The sequence below is a fragment of the Stegastes partitus genome, unplaced genomic scaffold (genome assembly GCF_000690725.1).
Source record: "Stegastes partitus isolate 25-593 unplaced genomic scaffold, Stegastes_partitus-1.0.2 Scaffold8, whole genome shotgun sequence".
Lineage (NCBI taxonomy): Eukaryota > Metazoa > Chordata > Actinopteri > Pomacentridae > Stegastes > Stegastes partitus.
The window spans coordinates 480,781-499,767 of NW_007577739.1; the positions used below are offsets into that span (position 1 = coordinate 480,781).

An 18,987-nucleotide genomic window follows, 5' to 3' on the forward strand; every position below is an offset into this window, starting at 1 on the left:
TGCAGTGAGTTCTAATCATTTGAGGCTGACCTTTTCTTCACCCCAGATGACTCAATCTTTTTTTTTTCCCTTTGCTTTTTTTTTCAGGGGGGGTTTACAAATCTAAACAACTCCTGTTTACTGTGTTTGAATGATAAAAAAAAAATGAAAACATAAACCAGACCTACATTAAAGATAATAACCGTTGGAAGGAACTCACATCTAGAATTCTCACAGTTGCCTGGATCTCCTGAGACGTTTACTTCATGAACATCTTTCTTAACACTTCGGACTTCTGTTCCTAGGAAGACGGTGGCCGATTTATTTTTCTGAGTATAGAATGTCAGTACTTCCTCCAGATCGTTTTCACTGTTAATAAAAAAAAAAGAGAGAGAGAGAGAGATAAATGCGTATAGCAGATTGGGATCACTCTCCAGTCAGTAGCATATGTAACTGGAACAGCAAAGAGCCAAGTGCTGAACAAAAGTAAGCGTTCCTGCCAATTCACTAACCTCGCTACAGTGATGTACTCTTGAAACACTCTGGAGTTAACACAATGCTCCTCTTTGCTATTTTCCTGTTTTTGCACCATATGTTCAGTTTCCTGTGAAGACAATAAAGGATGAGACAGCAGATGTAAATAGCACAGTGTCTCCTGTGTTTAAATCACCTCTCGGAATCGTGTGATGAAGTCTGGGCATATGTACCTTGTTGTAACAGTGGATAAATTCTCCCAGCTGGTGGGACAGAATGCGTCTGCGGTCTTGCAGCGGTAACTGGCGACTAGGCAAGACTACCTTTATGTCTTGTTGAAGGTTACTGGCTGCTCTTCTCAGGAAGCGAATCACGAGCTCCTGTGCAAACAAAAAAACACACGAAAGAATCTTTCATTGGCGCCCCCAAATCACTGATTCATCACGCTGCCTGTGTGTGTTCCTCCTTTCAGGGTCCTTTGGAAACACTGGGACGTCTGAATTTAAGGGTTCACACTGATTTTCCCGAAAGGCTTGAGGTCACCGGCGATGATGATGTATGCCATTACAATGCAGACTTTCCAATCGGACTCACTTTTAAAGAGTCTTTCCTTCTGTGTGGCCACAAGTGCCTCATACACATTTCAGCTACAGCCAGGGCACATATGAGTAACAGAATAATAAAGGAAATCTGGCATATATATACATACAGAGAAAGTAATGGCCCAGGGGAATCCATTGCTGTCTATTTATCAAGAAAAACAGATTTAAAAATGGCTCTAAGTGTACCATTTGGTCGCTGTCCTTGTCTGGCCAAGCTGGGATGGTGTTGGCTCTGCTCTCCGCTAACAGCCTTTGCTGGACTCGCTGCAGGTAGGAGGAAAAAGCAATCCGGGCCTGCACTTTACTGAAGAGGCAGGAGAGAGAGAGAGGAGAAAACTATCAAGAACTGCAAAACAATAGACAACAACAAATGCAGCAACAGTTGATAACAAAATGACATCCAGTAAGTTCTTTGTTAGTTCACTCAAAACTGACAGTAGAGGCTATTCCGTGATATACGCATCGACAGAGAGAATTCAGCTTCCTGACGCCATCCAGAAAACGAGAGGACCCAACAACATGTACAGTGCATATCACTTTCAGCCACAGGTTGTTGAAACACAGTGTAACTTGTTCTCCATCAGCATCAGAATGATAAAGTGTCTCGGAGACCCAGGTGAACCGAGTGAGAGTGCTGCGGTTGAAAAAAAATGTTTTGGAAAAAGCTGTCAAACACAAACAATGAAATGTTGTACGATAATTTCCCAGCTTCGCGCACAGTCCTGGCAGGTTCTGAGGAATTTCTACAAACTCAGACTTGTTATTGTAATTCCTTCTCAAATTATAATTTCGAGTATACGTTTACCATTGATAGAAGACTGCAGCCTTTGTTGCATGTAAGTATAGCGGCACATGCAGCAAGCTGTGTTTGTGTGTCTGGTGGTCTATAGCATCAATCTTTAAAGACAGGATGCTGTCTTCTTCAGCAAATTTGGAAACCTTTACATCTGTGGTTATATTATCTTTTGACAGTTTCCTGAACTTCTGTACATCAGTTAAAAGTCAAGCAGTAGATTATGATAGTAACTGGCACCAAAAGATCACATAACCACAGTTTGATAAGTAGATGATTATCATGTCGTCTACACTCGATCAAACCTAACCGAGCGATCAAACACCTTCGATAAAGGAACCGCATGCAGTCATGGAATAACTGCGACAACTCTCATGACCTAAAAAACAAAAGAAATGCAGGTTGCTGCACTGCAACAAGGAGAAAAGCCAAGTTTGTCCAGCATCTCTCCCACTCAAAGAGAAGTCTGAGAGTGACAGCTTATTTATAGTAAAGTATTTATAGCGTGGTATGGTATAAAACTCTTTTTCCATTGGCTCGTTTCAAATGATTCAAGTACAACCTATGGAATTCTTCTTGACCATATCAGAAAGTCTAAGCCTACATATGCTGAAAAAGAAGCTTCTTCAGACTCCATTCCTCAAAAGGGCTTTAGTTCTCTATTTTTAAAATTACTATGTAGGACACGTCATAATACTGAAAGCCGTGGTCAGCTTTAACCTGAAAATATATAAGCAGTTCACCTTCTGTTTATGACTAGATGATGAACATATTTTAAATGACAACCTATGAGTGCAGTTTGTTTTCTCAGGCCTCAATCAGAGTTAAAACAGTTATCACCGAAGCCTGAAAAGTTAGAAAGAAAAATAGCTTTTTTATACAAATATGTGGCTAGAATGTATGTTTAAGACTTCATGACATACAAAAATAAGACTGACATTTTGTAGACCCCCAGCAATTAGAAAGCAAGCCAGAGGCAGTGGCTTAGCCTGTGATGATGAGGGTGGGAATTTAAGGGAGATGAAAATACAGTCAGAGCAGCAGCCAACCTGAGCAGCAGCCCAGAATACAGACTGACCTGAGTTCCCACCCCTGCTGAAGGATGTTGAGCAGGTTGACTTGGGGCCTGGCATTGTGCATGGCTGCCTCTGAGCTGGACAGAGTCTCACTGTGGCAGCGCTCCAGTGGTGTGGCCACTTGTTTTCTTTGCTCTGCTACCAAAGCCTTGTGGGAGACTGGCTCAAGAACTTGTTTCACCTCCTCTCTTTCCTCCGGAGCACACTCCTCTCCCTCCTGACTGCTGTTCTCAGTCGGGGAGGCCTTGGATTCCTTCCCTGAGGTATGCAGCAGCGCAAGGAAAGACAAATGTCAGTTGCATCACTGGCATTTTGGATAGAATACACGCATGCACTCTAAATAGGCTTTTTATTGTTTCTGCAATGAAATGAACTCATTCAGAGTCATATTTGGCCAACCTTACCGTGACACAAGGGAGTTATTTATTGGAACCAAAAGTGCATTAGCGTGTGATGTTGTCCTACTTAGCTACACTCTTCTCTGTTTTAGAAAAAAAAAACTGTTTTCTGAACCGAAGCAGAGTACATCAGGCCTACCCAGTCTTTTCTTCCCTGCAGCAGAGCGATGAGTCAGGTGGCGCTGTCTCCTCTCTCGTGCCTCCAGAGACAGCAGCTTCCTCTCATACTGGACAACATGACAGCCATGGACTGTGTCCACCTGCAGCTGCACATTCCCATTCACATTCCTGAGAGACAGAGCAAGACGTGTCAGAGCAGGACGTGTCAACGCAATGGTCATAACAACAACAGTAATGATTTATACGTATATCATCAAGTAATACAAAACAGAGGATCGGCTGTCAATGTCAACTTTAACTGGAGCCCGTTCTGAGAAATATTAGTGTGGTTAAGTAGCATGTCCAGAAGTTGACGTGACAAATGGTGATGGTCCAAAGCATAAAGGGCAAACAATAACAGCAACCGAGGTCTTGCAGCAACAGCCATCTCCCTAATCTGGCTACCTAACGAAGATGGAAAAATCCTAGACGAGCTTAGTTGGGGGCCAAATCTCCAGTCAACACGGTTCAACAGTCAAAGCTGTGGTTAAAACTTGAAAGCTCATACTGAGTCAAATAACCTAAATGCATGTTGTATTACAATAACAAAAATGTGGTTTAATAAAATGGCCCGGTTCATCTATTACTGTCTTTCCCCTCCTGCCCCCAAATCGACACCACAATGCCACATAGACTTTGGGCGCGCGCTGGAAAAGTTGACTGCGCTTCATCTTTTCGCCTGTTCCTCTCACCTATCCAGTCAAAAGACCAAACAAACGTTACGTTAGAATCCAGCCATTTCCACAAAACTGATGGAGAGATTTATTCCCCAACTCCCGACCACAATGGAAATGCTTACCTTCCATGGAAAAGTCTGTTTGCCAACATGGAGTTCATTGATGTCTTGGATTCCAGATATCCACTGAGAGAAGAAGATAATAAGCAAATTACAATAATCATAAAGGCAGGGGCCCCAATGAGCCTCGACCTCCCTATTTGCGGCAAAAGTGTTAAAATGAGGCTTCTGTGATATACAGTAGCCGCTATGGCAGCAGCGGCTATTAAATGCCCCAATAATTTCCCAGACTGCTCAATAATATGCTTTTAAAAATGCCACAAAATCCCTGCTGCTAAGAGACCCATGGATCTAATCAGGCAACAAATCCGCATATAGGAGTAGAAATTGTTGGCACAAAAATGGATTTCCTCCCTACATAGGGGCTCCAATAGGACTTCAACATATAGTCACTGTGAGATTCATTTTTTTTGGAACATAACTCACACAGCTCTACAAATATCTTCTGACAACAATTGCAAGTTATGCTGTAGCTGTACCTCAGATTTATGATTCAATTAGTTACAGCCAAGAGGAGATATATATGGTCTAGATTTAAGGCAATGATTGCATTAATTTATGTTAAACTTATCTGAGTATCAGTGATGAGTAACATCATAAAGAAACACCCCTTGTGGAGTACAAGTGATCTGTCTGTTCTCTGTGATTACCCATAGAGCTCCCATGTATCTGCAGTGGGGAAGATCCGAATAAATCCTCCTCGCCTGTCGTACTCCTCCTTTATCCTCCTCAGCACTCTGATCTGCATTTGTGACAAAAAAACAAAAAGGGTGTATAGTCGGCATACATTCAGTCGCCTCTTTTGAGGATATCACTTGGACTATGTTAAACACCATAATTAAGGCTTTACCTCCTCAGCAGTCAAGCTCAGAGTGCTGTCTCCTTGGCTGTGTTTAGCTCCTTGCTTGTCTTTCACTCCCTCTGTTTCTGAGTTACTGGCTGATGTGGGCCTCTGACGCTACAGAGGAAAAGAGACGCCACCATTATGCTCTGATACTAACTGCTTCTCCTCGCCAGTGTGGAAACAAATGGGGAGCTTCACAATCAGAATGAATTGAATTATGATTAAAGTTTGTAGAAGTAGTCTAAAGTCAAGTGTTATAAATGAAAAATGCAAAAAACTGCACCACAGGTAACCGAAACCCACCCCTTCCCTTTATTCTCCCTGTCACAGAAAAAAAGAGCATTTTGTCATGCGCTGGCATTCCTGGCTGTCTCCCTGCTGTATGCACTACCAGGCTGTGACTGACAACTTTGGCATGTAGTTTGGAACTCGGGCCAGATAGCAGGGCACAACCCCACGGGATCACATACAAAATTTGTCATCTAAATAGCGGGGGGATTATATTTAATTTGTCTGACGCAGCTGGGGGGGATTCAAAGGCAGCCAAAAAGTGACAAGGCCTAATCCCTCAGAAAAAAAAAGTCTCAACTGTTGCCCCTGATCAGAGTAAAGGGAGAGGACAGGTTCTCTGTAGGCCCCTGGAGTTCTTCAACTGACTCTGTGACAGCTCTGGTCTAGCGTTGGGCTTGATTTAGCTCTGTCTGGGCAAATGAGACTCTGAAGTTTCTGGCTTTTTCTGGAGTAGAGTGGAGTGGAGTGGTGCACTGCAGCATCTTAAGCAGCTACTTAAAAAGGCCACTCAGCTAATGACTATTAAAAATACAGCATTAGGAATCGATAGAAGCCATCTGCCTGTCACCGTGAAAAATTGTAAAGCCACATAATCAAATAAGCAAAAAAGCAGTAAGCAATTTCTTACCAGTAATGTAACAGGCATCGGGGAATTGCAAAGGAACAAGGCAAAGGAAGATTAATATGTCTGAGTCAGACTGAAACTCACCACTCTGCTGTGTGTAGTGGCTGTCGGTGCAGAAAAAGGTTTCTAAGAGGCAATGGGTGAAGACATTGCATCAGCATTACTGTTTACGCTTTACGAAGGCGTACACAGACAACATGCAAACCACATCAACATGCAACAATGAAACACTGTTACTGTGTGTCTAAACAGGCCCTTTACACAATATAAGGTGGAGCAGAAATCTGTCTGATTTAGTAATATCCCTCCAGCAGATGCCGCGCCAAATCTCGGTGCAGTAGTCGAGCGAAGGGAGCCAAGTGCATTAGCTGTTGTGGCATCATTAGGCAACAAGGGCCTAGAGAGAGTATTAGTCACTTGATTAGAAATGATAAAACAATAAGCCACAGAGAGTGTAGCGCTCACAAACTGATGTCACTCAAACACTGTAATTACATTAGCAGTTGTTTTGCATTACAGTGAATTTTCCATGAGGGTAAGACAAGAGCTCAATGGCAGTGGCAGGAATGTAGTGTAAGCAACAGAGAGATGAAGACAAGAATGGGAATGTTTCACAAGGAAGGGTGAATGAGTGCACGACTTGGCCCGATGGTGTGTTGTGTGTGTGTGTGTGTGTGTGTGTGGGTGTGTGTGTGTGGGTGATGTGTGTGTGTTAGCGTCCACTACCTGTGTTCTCTGGGTTGCCGGGTGCTTCTCCAGGGTTCCTCGGTCAGTGCGTGGCTGCCTCAACAGGGGGTCCTGACACACAAAGCCTGCACGGACACAGATGAGCCATAAAGGGGTATATTAATGACATCAGGTCTTAAATATGCTACTCATTCCCATGACCTTCGCATATTGCATCAACTCTTCAGTGTTTGTGCAAGAAACCAAAGTAGACCACGGAGGGTATGAGAGGCAATAAATTAAACAACAATATCATGGTAAATCAAAGACACTGCACTATACCTATGTTAGTATGAAAACAACTGTTTTATATGGTGACACGCTGCTGCCTAATGCAGCCATCGTCCCTTGATGTGGACCACTGACTGGGCTTTTGGCATCTCTGGTGAAAATCCCGTTCTTTTACCGGTTTAACATGTCCATATGGTGTTTATTATATGCTGGAAGACACATCGTGAGTGAAATAAGCAGTCAACGGCACGGCTGAGCAGCTCCATCGTAAAACTGAGACGAATCTGTGTCTCGAAAACACAGATTCAGATTCCGGAGTTTCATACACAATAAATCTGAAGAACCAGTCCTATCAAATTGCAGGGTGGGGCTTTTTAATCGCTACCCTCCTTCAAATCAGTTCCTGCTTCAAACATATATGTCTGGATGACTCCAATAACTCAAGCTGCTATTGTGTCCCATAGCTTTACAGTGCTTGAGTCATCGGTGAGCTGGTGTGCTTGAGATGCAGCAAAGAGCAGAGGGGTGGAAGAGCCAAAAAGTGCAGTTCATCAAATGGCCACTTGAGGCTGGCTCCAAAAGTGAGTCACTCTCCATATGTTACTGTGGCCAGCTTTACAGTAGAAATAAACATGTTTACAGCCTTCAACAAAAACTGGTTTTGGTTTCTACAGCTCTATCCCTGTTCATAACAACTGCACAAGGGGTGAAATTTCACACAACTCACCTGTTTAGATTGTATTTGAAACTTAAAATTACACATATTTAAGGGTGTGTGTAGAAGACAATAACATAATAACGGCCGATAGTGTAATAAATTTGCCATTTTTAAAATGTAGTAGGCCAATAACGTAATAACCTAATACGTTATTGGCCTATTACATTTGCAAAGAACTTTTTTTTACCAGGCCAATAACATAATAACTGGCCAATAAGGTAATAAAAGTCCTGAATGGATAACTTTTGGCCAAAAACGTAATAACTTATTACGTTATTGGCTGGTTATTACATTATACAAAGAATTTTTTTTTTTTTTTCCAAAATATCAAAAGATATTCCGTTATCGGTTCAGGACTTTTATTACGTTATCGGAGAGTTATTACATTTTTGGGTGTTATTACATTATTGGCTTCTACGGCATGGTTTGCCTGAGGTCAACTCACACTCCACCTCTTGGCAGAAGTCTCTGGCAGCAGTCAAGCACTGCAGCGATGGCAACAGCTGAAGCCACCACATTGAGTTTCATATCTGCTTCTCAAGAAACATATCTGTGGCATCACAGAGGGTTTGCCCATCTTTAAATACAGTTTATGAGGCAGACATTACAAAGCTAGAGCTTGTAACCACCAGGGATGTACTAAGAGAGCTAGATATAGTGCCAGCATGCAGCCTTTCCGCCCATATCTCCCAGTGAAAATTCATTTTATTGTAACTAAAAAATATCCAGCAGCCCAGAAAGCATTTTCCCCCTGGACCACAATTTTTAAAAATACGTCCATAAAACAAAGTTGGGTTTTATTCTAATATGAATTGTTATTCCATGGAGGTTTCATATCCCCAGTGCATAGAAATATGTGTTGTTTTTTTGTGAAGTCATCTCGATGTAAAGTCTGCAGGCGTGGCTAGCTATGGAAAAAACTCTAAGAAGAAAATCTGCCACCAGATGAGTCATTTTCATTCAAGTTGCCATCGGGGTGTAATCTTTGGTGTCTTCCAATAAAAGAATTGTTGTTTTTACTCTTTTGTTTTTGTTCAATCCTCATTTAAAATATAAAGTTTTAGATTCTGTTGCAGTTGGACATAGTCAGGCTACCTGTGTCCTCTAGCTACAAGTCCTTATGCTAAGCTAAGCTAGCCATCTTGCTTTTGATCCCACAGATGTATTTTCCAAAATGTCAAACTATCCTTTAAACGTTCTAATCAGGAAAACAATACACATTTTCTTACAGTGACACACTTCTGTGGATTTATACAGTTCCACATCATTACATTACAGTGTACCGTGTTTATAGTTCACATTTCCCGACAAGATGTTCCCACCCTGTCAGAAAGATTTAAATCTGTAATCTTCTGTTTATGATTCCCATACTCCCTCCAAGCGAACTAGGGGTCACGGTGATGTGTTAAAAAGAGATGTTGATGTTGTATCTTGCACCAACACTTGGACTGAACTGAATCTATTGACAGCTTGGCGCTCGAGGCTATTTGTTCTACCTCATCCCAGCCGTCAGGTAAGAGTCGGGCCTCTGCCACGCTCTTGCCTAAACACAGCAATTATTACAAACATGGGCGACTTGTAGCTGACAGCTACACGCAGGCAGAAAATGAATGCTAATGGAATGCTGTCATTATTTACAGGTCTGGGATGCAGCCCAAGTGTTATCAGCCAACAGCGACTTTGTTTGGTACATAATAGATGTGCTATGTTTTACATGCCACTGCTCATTTTCCCCAGACCCGCAGTAACATCTCAGTCCAAAGATAACTGGCAATTTATGATTCTACTCTTTCATTTAATGAGCCGGAGGGGAGCGTTTCAAGCCACAGCATGGCCCAGGCTGAGACGCGCGCGCATCAGTACGTGCACACGTGTACGTACGTGCACATAATAGCCATCCCTCTAATATCATTAGGCTGCATAGACATCATGGTTCAGCGCCAGTTTAGATGGACGCCTGCTAATCAGTAGGCTCCGTGTATAATGTGAATGGTAATAAGGACAAGGCAGAGGATTACGTGAAGTCAAATAATCAAGATGTGTTTGTCTCATTTTTTCCCCTATCTGTATGGTTCTAACTTGATACTACAAGGAAAAACAAACCGAGACAGCGTGTGTGCATCTCTCTATGTGGTGAGATTCTTCTTGGTTTATTACATCTCAGCTCTTCTTCTGCACGAGAATTCAATAATTAAGAGGGGATTAGATATAATAGACACTTATCTCCCTGTCTGTTTCAAACACTGTTGTATACACAGTGTTGATCTCTGCCTTGGGCCAGGCTTAATGACTACAAAAAAGACGAAGGCCTGTGTTGACAATTTTGTCCGCAAGTCATTTAATGTTAATTAATGAAGACTGCGGTTTATTCTTTCAACACTGCAGCGCCCATTATGAAGCCGTGCAGCTATTTTCAGCAGTTTGCGCAAACTCAACTCTTGGAATGCAGGGAAACATTAAGCATTAAAACAATAGACGACTGTCTGCACCAGCTTGAAAACCAGCAGCCGTGCCTTTTGGAGTGACACTAGTGAAAATACTTTTGATTTTAAATTAGCGTCTCCGAAATTACCATCTTTTGTTCTAGTCGTTCCATTTTTGCAAGGAATGATCTCTGAACTGTGCCTCAAGCTGAATATTTTTCCAGTTAGATCTCACATTCTAACTTTAGAACATCTCCAACAGCAGCAGCATTGTTTTACGGTCTGAATTTGACTGAACTCACGTCAGCTTGATTCTGCATTTTGATTGCATGCATTCTAAGTAGTACCCTGCTGTCGTCTTTTCAAGACTTTCAACGTGTTGTATTTGCCTTTTCTGTGAATCGTGTGATGGTTCGTAACACGTGTGCAGGCGCCTTTACACTCGCTTATTTCTTGTACTTAAATTCATCAGCATTTAATTACCTTCTCGATTATCACTTTTGAGACACTCACACAAAAGCTGTATCTAGTCATTATTTCGGCTTGCACTCACCCACAAGCGAAAACATGTCTGCAATCATGCTGGCCTTTATCTTCAGATCCAAGGGTGCATCACTGTAAATAAGCAAAAGAAAAAACTCATATGCAGGAGTTAGAGCAAAAGAAGATACCGGTTTGTGCTTAAAATTCTTGCAGGAGAAAGAACATTTTGGTTGCATCTGCAGCCGTGGGTACGTCTTCACAAACTCCTACAAGTGCACGTGTCATTTCTCTCTATGTGGCACTTATTTTTAGCGCCCGAGCACTGTCTGGTGCAAGGACCCTCCTGAAAGTGCTCTGTTTATTATTACATTAACATATTTTTTTGTGAAAGCGCCTATTTAAAGAAAGGCCTTCGATTGAGATGGCGGGGTAACAGGAACGGTTTCAGTCAGAGATTCTCCTGAAACAACAAATAAAAGAATCAAAATAATTGAGTCACTCACCAGGCCAGGGAGGGAGAAAGGTTCACCTCTAACAACCAGGGTTTGAGGTTGGAGTCAATGAGCACATCAAAACCATAGAGTTCTGCAGAGGGAAACACAAAATGAATCAAAAGGTTTTTCGCCGCAGACGGGGAAGTCAGCAGAGACAGACGGGATTAAAAAAAAAAACTGTAAGATCTGCTCAGAGAAAACAAAGTATGAAGGGTATCAAAGTCACAAGCCTTTCCAGAGTTTTATCACAGCCCCGTAACTGCATGTGGCATTTGGCAACATGACTTACATCTTTCTGCTATTGATTACATGCATGTTATATACCCGATCACTCAAGAGACAAGCACTCAGCAGTGCCTGCTACTGAGGGATTGGCTCAATCACATTAACTAAGCGCATACACTTTTCATCGTCACAAAGCTGCTTACATAAGACGGGGAGGGTGATCAAAAACAGTGCGTGGCCGTGAAAATGTTGGTAATTTTCTCATGACTTGGAAGGTTAGAAAGTCTACACATTGTCACTCCATATTAACAAGAAGGACGGCGCTCTAATTGCTACCAGAAAAAAGCATCAGCCCCTCATGAGTGAGTATCTTGTCCAACTGGAAAAATAAATCCAGAGGTACAAAGCTGGAAATATGACGGTCCGTCCCAAGTAGCCAAACCTGGGGAATTAGAAAGCCTTAGGCAACATGCTGTATATATTTCACTCCAGTAATAGCTTCGCACTGAGTGACACAATAAAAGCCCTTTACAAAGTGGTCAGGAAGTTCCTTGTGTAAAAAAAAAAAATCATCCATTCTCTCCCAATTCTCTCTCTCTTGTTTCAGTGACTGATGTAGAGGCAGAGGCGGCCTATGTGCCATATGAAAGGCCTCGCGCTGCTCTGGGGAGTGTCACCCTATAAGCCAACGACCCGCCGGCCCCGGCAGCAGCAGCAGCGTGCAGGCAAACCACAGTATTTTACAGGGAGAGGGTAAAGCCCAGCCAAAGAGCCAGAGGAAAAATCCTTCTAATGGCACTTCAAAAGAACAGACTGTGTTGAGAATAGGCCAGGGGGGTTGGAGGTTTCAAAGCTGCCATAACCAGCAGTGTTTGTTCTAGCATCTCAGGTCAATGCCAGTGTTAAGCACACAAAAGCCAGCGTGACAGCAAGCACTGGCTTGATATTGCACGAAGTATCACACTGATAGCAGGTCTGGTTTAACAGGATGCACATTGATGAAAATAGTATATCATTAAAAACACCTTCAGTTAACTGCTAAACAAATCGTGGCCTTACCAGACATGTAGCATAAAGTGCAGATATCAACACGACTTTGCAAACAAGCAAAACTACTTGATATTTATCAGGCCCTGTCGAGAAGTTTAACTCATTTGGGGGAAAATGTAGTTCTCAAAGTCTTTAATCGGTCCTGTTTATTACTTTTGATTCATTTAAGAATGAAACGTGCTTTAATTTGAGGACAGATGTTATATTTCCTCTCTGAGAGTGATAAAAGGGTATTAGCAGCAGCTCATGTTAATACTGATTTGGCAAAAAATGACTCCCATAAACAGGCCTGTTCTGTGTTGCATGTCATTTATAGGTTATTCCCATGCAATATAAAGCCCATAAAGCTTCATTCATGTTTAGAATTAGAGTCCTGCTATTGCTGACTTGGAACAAAAAGACATCAGCATGCCATGTCTGTGAGAAACTAATTTGCTGCGGTCAAACAGACAAAAGAGGTTGAACAAAAAACTGTGTTTGAAATTAAAGGATACTTGTTTCGGCTTAAATAAGGTTATTCATCAGTGTCTGAAGAATTTATTAGACTTCATTTCAGCGCCATGTGTTATTCAGCTGGCCCAGGAGCCAGAGTTTGCATGTACAATCTGTTTAAGTGGGGACAATATTAGACATTACAAGGGATTAACATAAATTATTTAGCACAATTCATTTGTCAAAACCGACATAAAATATTACCTCACAGCGCTGTATTCATGTTCCTTGGATTTCTACATTTCCTTAAAACACTTCCCTGCATGTGTTTTTATTATTTATACTAAGAAAATGTAGATAAAGTCCACGCTGACTTTTGTTCAGCATTATTCACTGGGCTACTGTATATCACAGGTGTTGGCAGTTAAGCTCATGGTAGCATCACAGGGTACAAATTGGTGTAACTGCAAACTGTATTTATATGATGGAACCGAACCAGGTTTGCCATACGTGCACGAGCCAAAAGCTGCAACATAAGCCGCCGCTGCCATCTTTAACTTCTGGGGATGGACCGGACCCCCACTGCTAAATGGCGCTCGCTTAAGCAGAGCAGTAGGATTCTATTTTCCACTTGCTGGCTTATCCTATTTTATCCACTTCTGTAGAAAAACACACACACACACGGATCGAGACCAGAAGAAAGATGGCGAGTGTGTGTGTGTGTGTGTGTGTGTGTGTGTATCATAAAACATTACGCATTAGTCTTGGGGAGCAGAGCACTGGAATAAGTGGGTTTGAGCCTACAGTGCCTCATCAGTGGCACCACAACAACAGGGGAAAATGGGGAGGTGTTACACCACCTCACCAGCCCCCGACAAGCAGACTCCATGTGCCACAAATTTTCCCCCAATTAGGAGCAGACGCCGCTCCTGCCCCATGAGCCCGCCGAGCCGCTGTTTGTTCTGTGGCTCGACCGCTGCCGGGGGGGGTGGAGGGGGGGAGCACCTTTAAATGTGCCCGCAGAGAGCCCACAACAAGCATCACAGACAAGGAGACGAGAGGCAGCGAACATCCACATCACACCCATTAAAGAGGGAGGGAGAGAAAACACTGTGACAGAGAAAAAGGGATGATGAAGAGCTTTTTTTTTTCATATTATTGGATGGGCGCTGTTGGAAAATTCACCACAAGAGACAAACGCCCAAAAACAATGATCTCCCCACCCTGACCATGCAGCCTGTTGGTCCACAATAACAACATCAAGTATCTCCTTCATGTGTGTTTTCATCACAGGCGAGCGCAGCTGAATTAGTTTCGCATCATTCCTCGATAAATCACCGCCGCTGAGCTGTTTCGCTGCTGTTGCACAGCGGAGCAGCTTGGAGCCACAATCGTGAAAACAACAAATTAAAGTCGCAGTTAACACTCCGTTGCCTTATTGTGATAGCGGGACTCAAACCATTATTCATTCTTAAAAAGACTCAGCTACAGCAGCTACAGTTGTCATCATAGGCGTACAAACACTGTGCCGCAGTGAAGTGTGGGAGTATCTGACAAATGTAAAACAGGGAGAGTGGTTCACAGACGGGAGATCCAACCACACTCAGCACTTAATGAGGGACGTTCAGTGGAACACAGGACTAGTAAGTGGAATGTTTTGTGTGTAATAAAATAGGCCTTTGGCTTGGCTAATCAGATCTTAGTCAAAACATCTCGTAATCAGCATCTCTCAGCAAAAAAGCCTGTCCATTAATCACACGGCAGCGGTAAAGAGCTGCATGGGTGGCATTTTCTCCTCGCAGACGCACACACACACACACACTCGCGCTCACACACACTTTCTTACAATGTAAAACGAAAAATCTGTTGTTTTTATTTCTTCCCACATGAGACATTACGGAGCTATAAAAAGATTTTGTTACAGTGTGCCCATTTAGATACACCGAGCAGTTTGAGCAAAGGGAAGAAATCCCATTTGAAAACAATAAACATTGTATTAAAGCCATTAATAGACATTAAAATGGCAGGGAACAATTTGCAGTAAATTAACATTATAATGTGCTTTATGGTCTTGCATGGCTCCCTTCCAGACAAGCCAGAGACTGTATTAAAAACTCCAAACAATGGCTGCTTTTATCAGCGCATTCACTGAGCTAACACACACATGTATTTGCTGCCGTGCAGGTCTGACGTTTTACCTGTTTACTATTACGGGCAGCTGCTGAGGCCCTGAGAGAAGGCTGGTTGTGGAGTGGAAAAAGTCTAGTGAGGATAAGTGCAAGAAGGAGGAAGAAAGGAGCTGATGGCAGCTGACTGAATATGACTCCCAGGTGGTTTAAGTGGGTTTTATTTAATGGACAAGTAAAAGCCCACAAAGATACTTGACTGGACTCCCTGAAGCTTAGGCAGACCTGCATGTTTGTAAAACTCCTGCTTTACACTCGTTCCTACATGTCCCTGTATTCATAGTATACGTATGTACTCGCACACACACACACACACACACACACACAGAAGGAGTTTGCATGCAATATGACCACACTGGGAGAGACACATCAGCAGAGCGAGGATGAGGGTGGTCCTCTGGAACCGTCAGTGTCTGTCTTTGGAAACTTAATCCCGTAGACAGACTATGAATGCTGTAATTAACTCGCTTGGGGCCATCTGAAGACAACAAAATTACACTAAATTCAACAGTAAACTGATAGGGCTGAAGTAAGATAATGGGCATGTTCACGGTAGACCACAGTGTATTATGTATCTTAATCAAAAGTGTACAACCTAATTGCTTTTGTTCTGCAGGACTATGCATGAAATGGGTTTCGGTTTCTACGCGGCTCAGCCGATACGGATGTCAAACGGCCTTTAACGGGCTTGAAAGCAAAGGATGGTTTGTGTTGTTCCGTTTTATTTCAATTTTAAAGCGGACAAAGAATTTAAAAAATCCAAAATAAAAGACATCTGTAGTGTCAACAGCAGGTTTAAGCACTTTGACTGATTGCATTTCATTCCATATTTGCTCACTTTGCTTCCATACTCTTAGGTTTACACTACATATATGTATATTCTACACAATTCTGCAATATCAGATGCAGAAGTCGTGTTTATGTATGGACAGGCATGAACATTATTCAAAGCCTGGTGAAATGCAGCGCGTAAATTCCGATCGTATTGCTAAACAGTTTTATGACTGGGATACGGGGATGTGCATAAACAAATACCTAAAATACAGGCATACCTGAGTGAAAGAATGAATGAGAATAGGAACAAACTTGTTTTCCCGTTCTTGTTTTTCACTCTCACAGCAGAGATATGTGTCATCTGGCTGTTTATTCATGTCTCTCAGGTGCGTATGAGCACCAGCTTGAGGTTTGGTTAGCTGCGTTTTTCCTGTAAATACCCGCATGGTCAACAGTCACAGTCTGGGTTAATGTGGTTTTTCATCCCAGCAGTGATGCTCAGGGCGCAGATAGCATCTTTATGCGGGCGAGTGTCTGATGGCGAGTCCATGCTGCTACGCGCCCAGCGCAGCCCAAACAACCACCAAACGGAGGGGGGCTATTACGTCTAGAGAAACCTGTCAGAACTGCGAAGCCCTTTATTTTTCTAACATCTGAGAGGTGAAAGAGAGTGTGAGCAGGAGAATTATAAACAAACAGAAACAGCAAGAGAAAAGGGAAAAAGAGAGTGAAAAAGAGGCAGTGGTGCTGAGGGAGGCTCGGCCAACGTACTCGCTTTCAAACCCCAGATCTCAGAAAGACTGCCAGACACAGAGAAAGAGAGCAGACAATTAGTGCCAACACTAACATGGGTAATGGCTCCAAAATGGAGTTCACACGAGCCCGCTGCTAGGCAAGACTAGCCAAGAAAACAGTCAGCCTAAATCAGGCAGACCTGAATGGCAACAGAGTAGAGGAAGCAAATTCCTGCTTCAGTCAACAGGCCCTCCGCGACCCGGCAGCCAGTCAGAGGGCAGCACCAGGCAGGAAGGCTCCACACTGAGGAATGACTGTCTACAACCTCAGCATGGCTCAGTGGACAAATAGTATGGAGGAACTGCGAGACAATGAATCTGAAACTGAAAGGAAATGTGAGGGGTGTGGTAATGTGTATGACTAAGTGTGTGTGAGTGTGGCTGCGCCGTGAGCAAAAAAAAAAAAAAAGGCAATTTTTCCAGAGTTCAGGTTTCACTCACAACAAATTCTTGTGAAGCTACGTTTCTGACAACTTTCACTTTGTTTCCCCGAACAGCTTGTACTGATGCCCTTCACATTCGAAAGCGGCCCATCTGCAAATGCAACCTGATTCCCGAACCCGTAACTGGCTTATGCTGTAACTCTGAACGGATTTTCACCTCCAGCAGGTGTGAGCACATATGGTGGACTTGATTGTTCTAAGTGTGGTTGAGATTATTTTTGGAAGAATATGAAATGATTACCGAAGCAATTAGTCTTGTGGGGAACAAACGTCTTGCAGGCGGTGGCTATCTGCAGCTCGGCGCTCAGCACGGCTTTAATGATGAGGTCCTCGATTTGTTTCATGAGCACTGAAACAGACAAAATGGGAAGAAGTAAGTTGTTAAACAAGATTAAATATCATATTTCTCCTTTTCATGAGAATTCCTACTTGACTGGTGTTTCATAGAAGGAAAAAAACTGAGCGAGGACTGAGAAGCAAACTACAAAGTGACAAACTTCTCCTCCTATCACTGTCGAGTGGATGCAACAAAAAGAAAAGGTGAAGGTCTGACTCACATGTGGTATCCTTTCCCTCCTGCTTCAAATACCTCAACACTGCACTCATACTCCATTTGTTCCCATAATCCTCAACTTCAGGGTCATCGCAGCTGAAAAGGAAGAAAACGCACTTCAAACACTCGAGCTGTAATAAATGCATGAGTCAGTGGGTTTTCCCGTAACAGCGACGCTTTGGATGTATGTCGACCGCGGCCGGGGCTCACCTGACATAATCACTGCTCTTTTTGTTCACACTGTAGTTGGTGAGGTGCATGAATGTGTTCTTGATGTGCTTTGAAGTCTGGTCATACTTGACTGTGGCAAACCTGTGGACAAGCAGTATTTATTTATGCAAGAGGGAAGGAGAAAAACACAAGCTTAACCCACCAGCCAACGGTTTTACTACATATTTACGTGCCATAAAATCCACATGAGTGAATAACTTGACTAAATAATAAGGGCACTTTGGAGAGAGATTAGTTTCTGGTAGTGTTTGGGAGGAGTGGATGCCACATGTGCAATAATGAGAATTCCTTGGCACGCATCATGCACCTGAATACCAACACAACCAAAGGAATGTCAGGAGATAAAAGTGGGATTCAGGATTTGGCCCTGATTTATAGCTCGCAGCTGATAATGAAGCCAGCAAATAAGAGGGCAGTGGCACTGTGTTTCCAGCACGAGCACGTACCTCTATCAGAGCCAGTCATTCTATAAATCATCTAGCCTCGCCTGACCTACCTGTGTCTGATAATAGCCCGTTGTTGGTCTAATAAATTACTCCCGCCCTGAACATCCAGACCCAAATAGTGCAATTATATAAAGTCTTCGTAAGATATGATCTTTGAACAATGACACAATCAGCAATATTTGATTAGCACATCCTACGACTGAAACAATAGAGTGCTTTGTTTCAGAGTCAACAACGCTGCACACGCTACACGGCGCTTCGCTCTGAAACGTTTAGGATGCCCTCTTCTGGCCACCGACAGAACACCGGTGGATGTGTCTCAGAGAGTTCATGACGGATTTGACAGTAATCAGACGGTGTTTACTCAGAGCGCTGAGAAGATGTTAGAGGAATACAAGAAAACAGAGATTAATTACTCATAATAAACAAACAATAGAATATCTAAACTATTCAAACCCACGTGGACAATGTGTAATGATGTGATAAAAGGTCAAAACTGTTGTTATTTAATTAAAACACTTCAAAAGTCCCTCATTCTCAACAGGCTTTCATCCAGAAAGCAATGAAATTAAGCACAATTAAAGCAAAACACATTATATCATGTCTTGAAATCAGCTGATTTGCTCTAAATCTGAAAATGTTTACTCACAACAGGAAAACAACGTCCTAAAAAAATCAAGTTCATGAGGGTTCCTAGGTGTATCTGCATGTTGAACATTTGTTGAACGTTTTTGATTTTCT

At 42.7% G+C, this 18,987-nt stretch overlaps 1 protein-coding gene across 2 annotated transcripts in view; it reads right to left on the reverse strand.

Annotated features, from left to right (window-relative positions):
* Window positions 1-18,987, reverse strand: part of ttll5 (tubulin tyrosine ligase-like family, member 5) — a 53,002-nt gene that overhangs the window by 24,273 nt on the left and 9,742 nt on the right. Inside the window, exons 9-24 of one of the 2 annotated variants that reach the window (XM_008282806.1) lie at window positions 17,780-17,881; window positions 17,574-17,665; window positions 17,258-17,365; window positions 11,122-11,203; window positions 10,689-10,750; window positions 6,764-6,849; window positions 6,122-6,163; window positions 5,128-5,235; window positions 4,928-5,019; window positions 4,281-4,343; window positions 3,462-3,610; window positions 2,927-3,182; window positions 1,242-1,359; window positions 687-833; window positions 492-583; window positions 200-348 (exon numbers count right to left, since the gene is read on the reverse strand). In XM_008282806.1, coding sequence (XP_008281028.1) covers window positions 200-348; window positions 492-583; window positions 687-833; window positions 1,242-1,359; window positions 2,927-3,182; window positions 3,462-3,610; window positions 4,281-4,343; window positions 4,928-5,019; window positions 5,128-5,235; window positions 6,122-6,163; window positions 6,764-6,849; window positions 10,689-10,750; window positions 11,122-11,203; window positions 17,258-17,365; window positions 17,574-17,665; window positions 17,780-17,881 — 1,748 coding nt within the window. The remainder of the gene's footprint in view (window positions 1-199; window positions 349-491; window positions 584-686; window positions 834-1,241; window positions 1,360-2,926; window positions 3,183-3,461; window positions 3,611-4,280; window positions 4,344-4,927; window positions 5,020-5,127; window positions 5,236-6,121; window positions 6,164-6,763; window positions 6,850-10,688; window positions 10,751-11,121; window positions 11,204-17,257; window positions 17,366-17,573; window positions 17,666-17,779; window positions 17,882-18,987) is intronic. The other variant, XM_008282815.1, reaches the window with a different exon arrangement.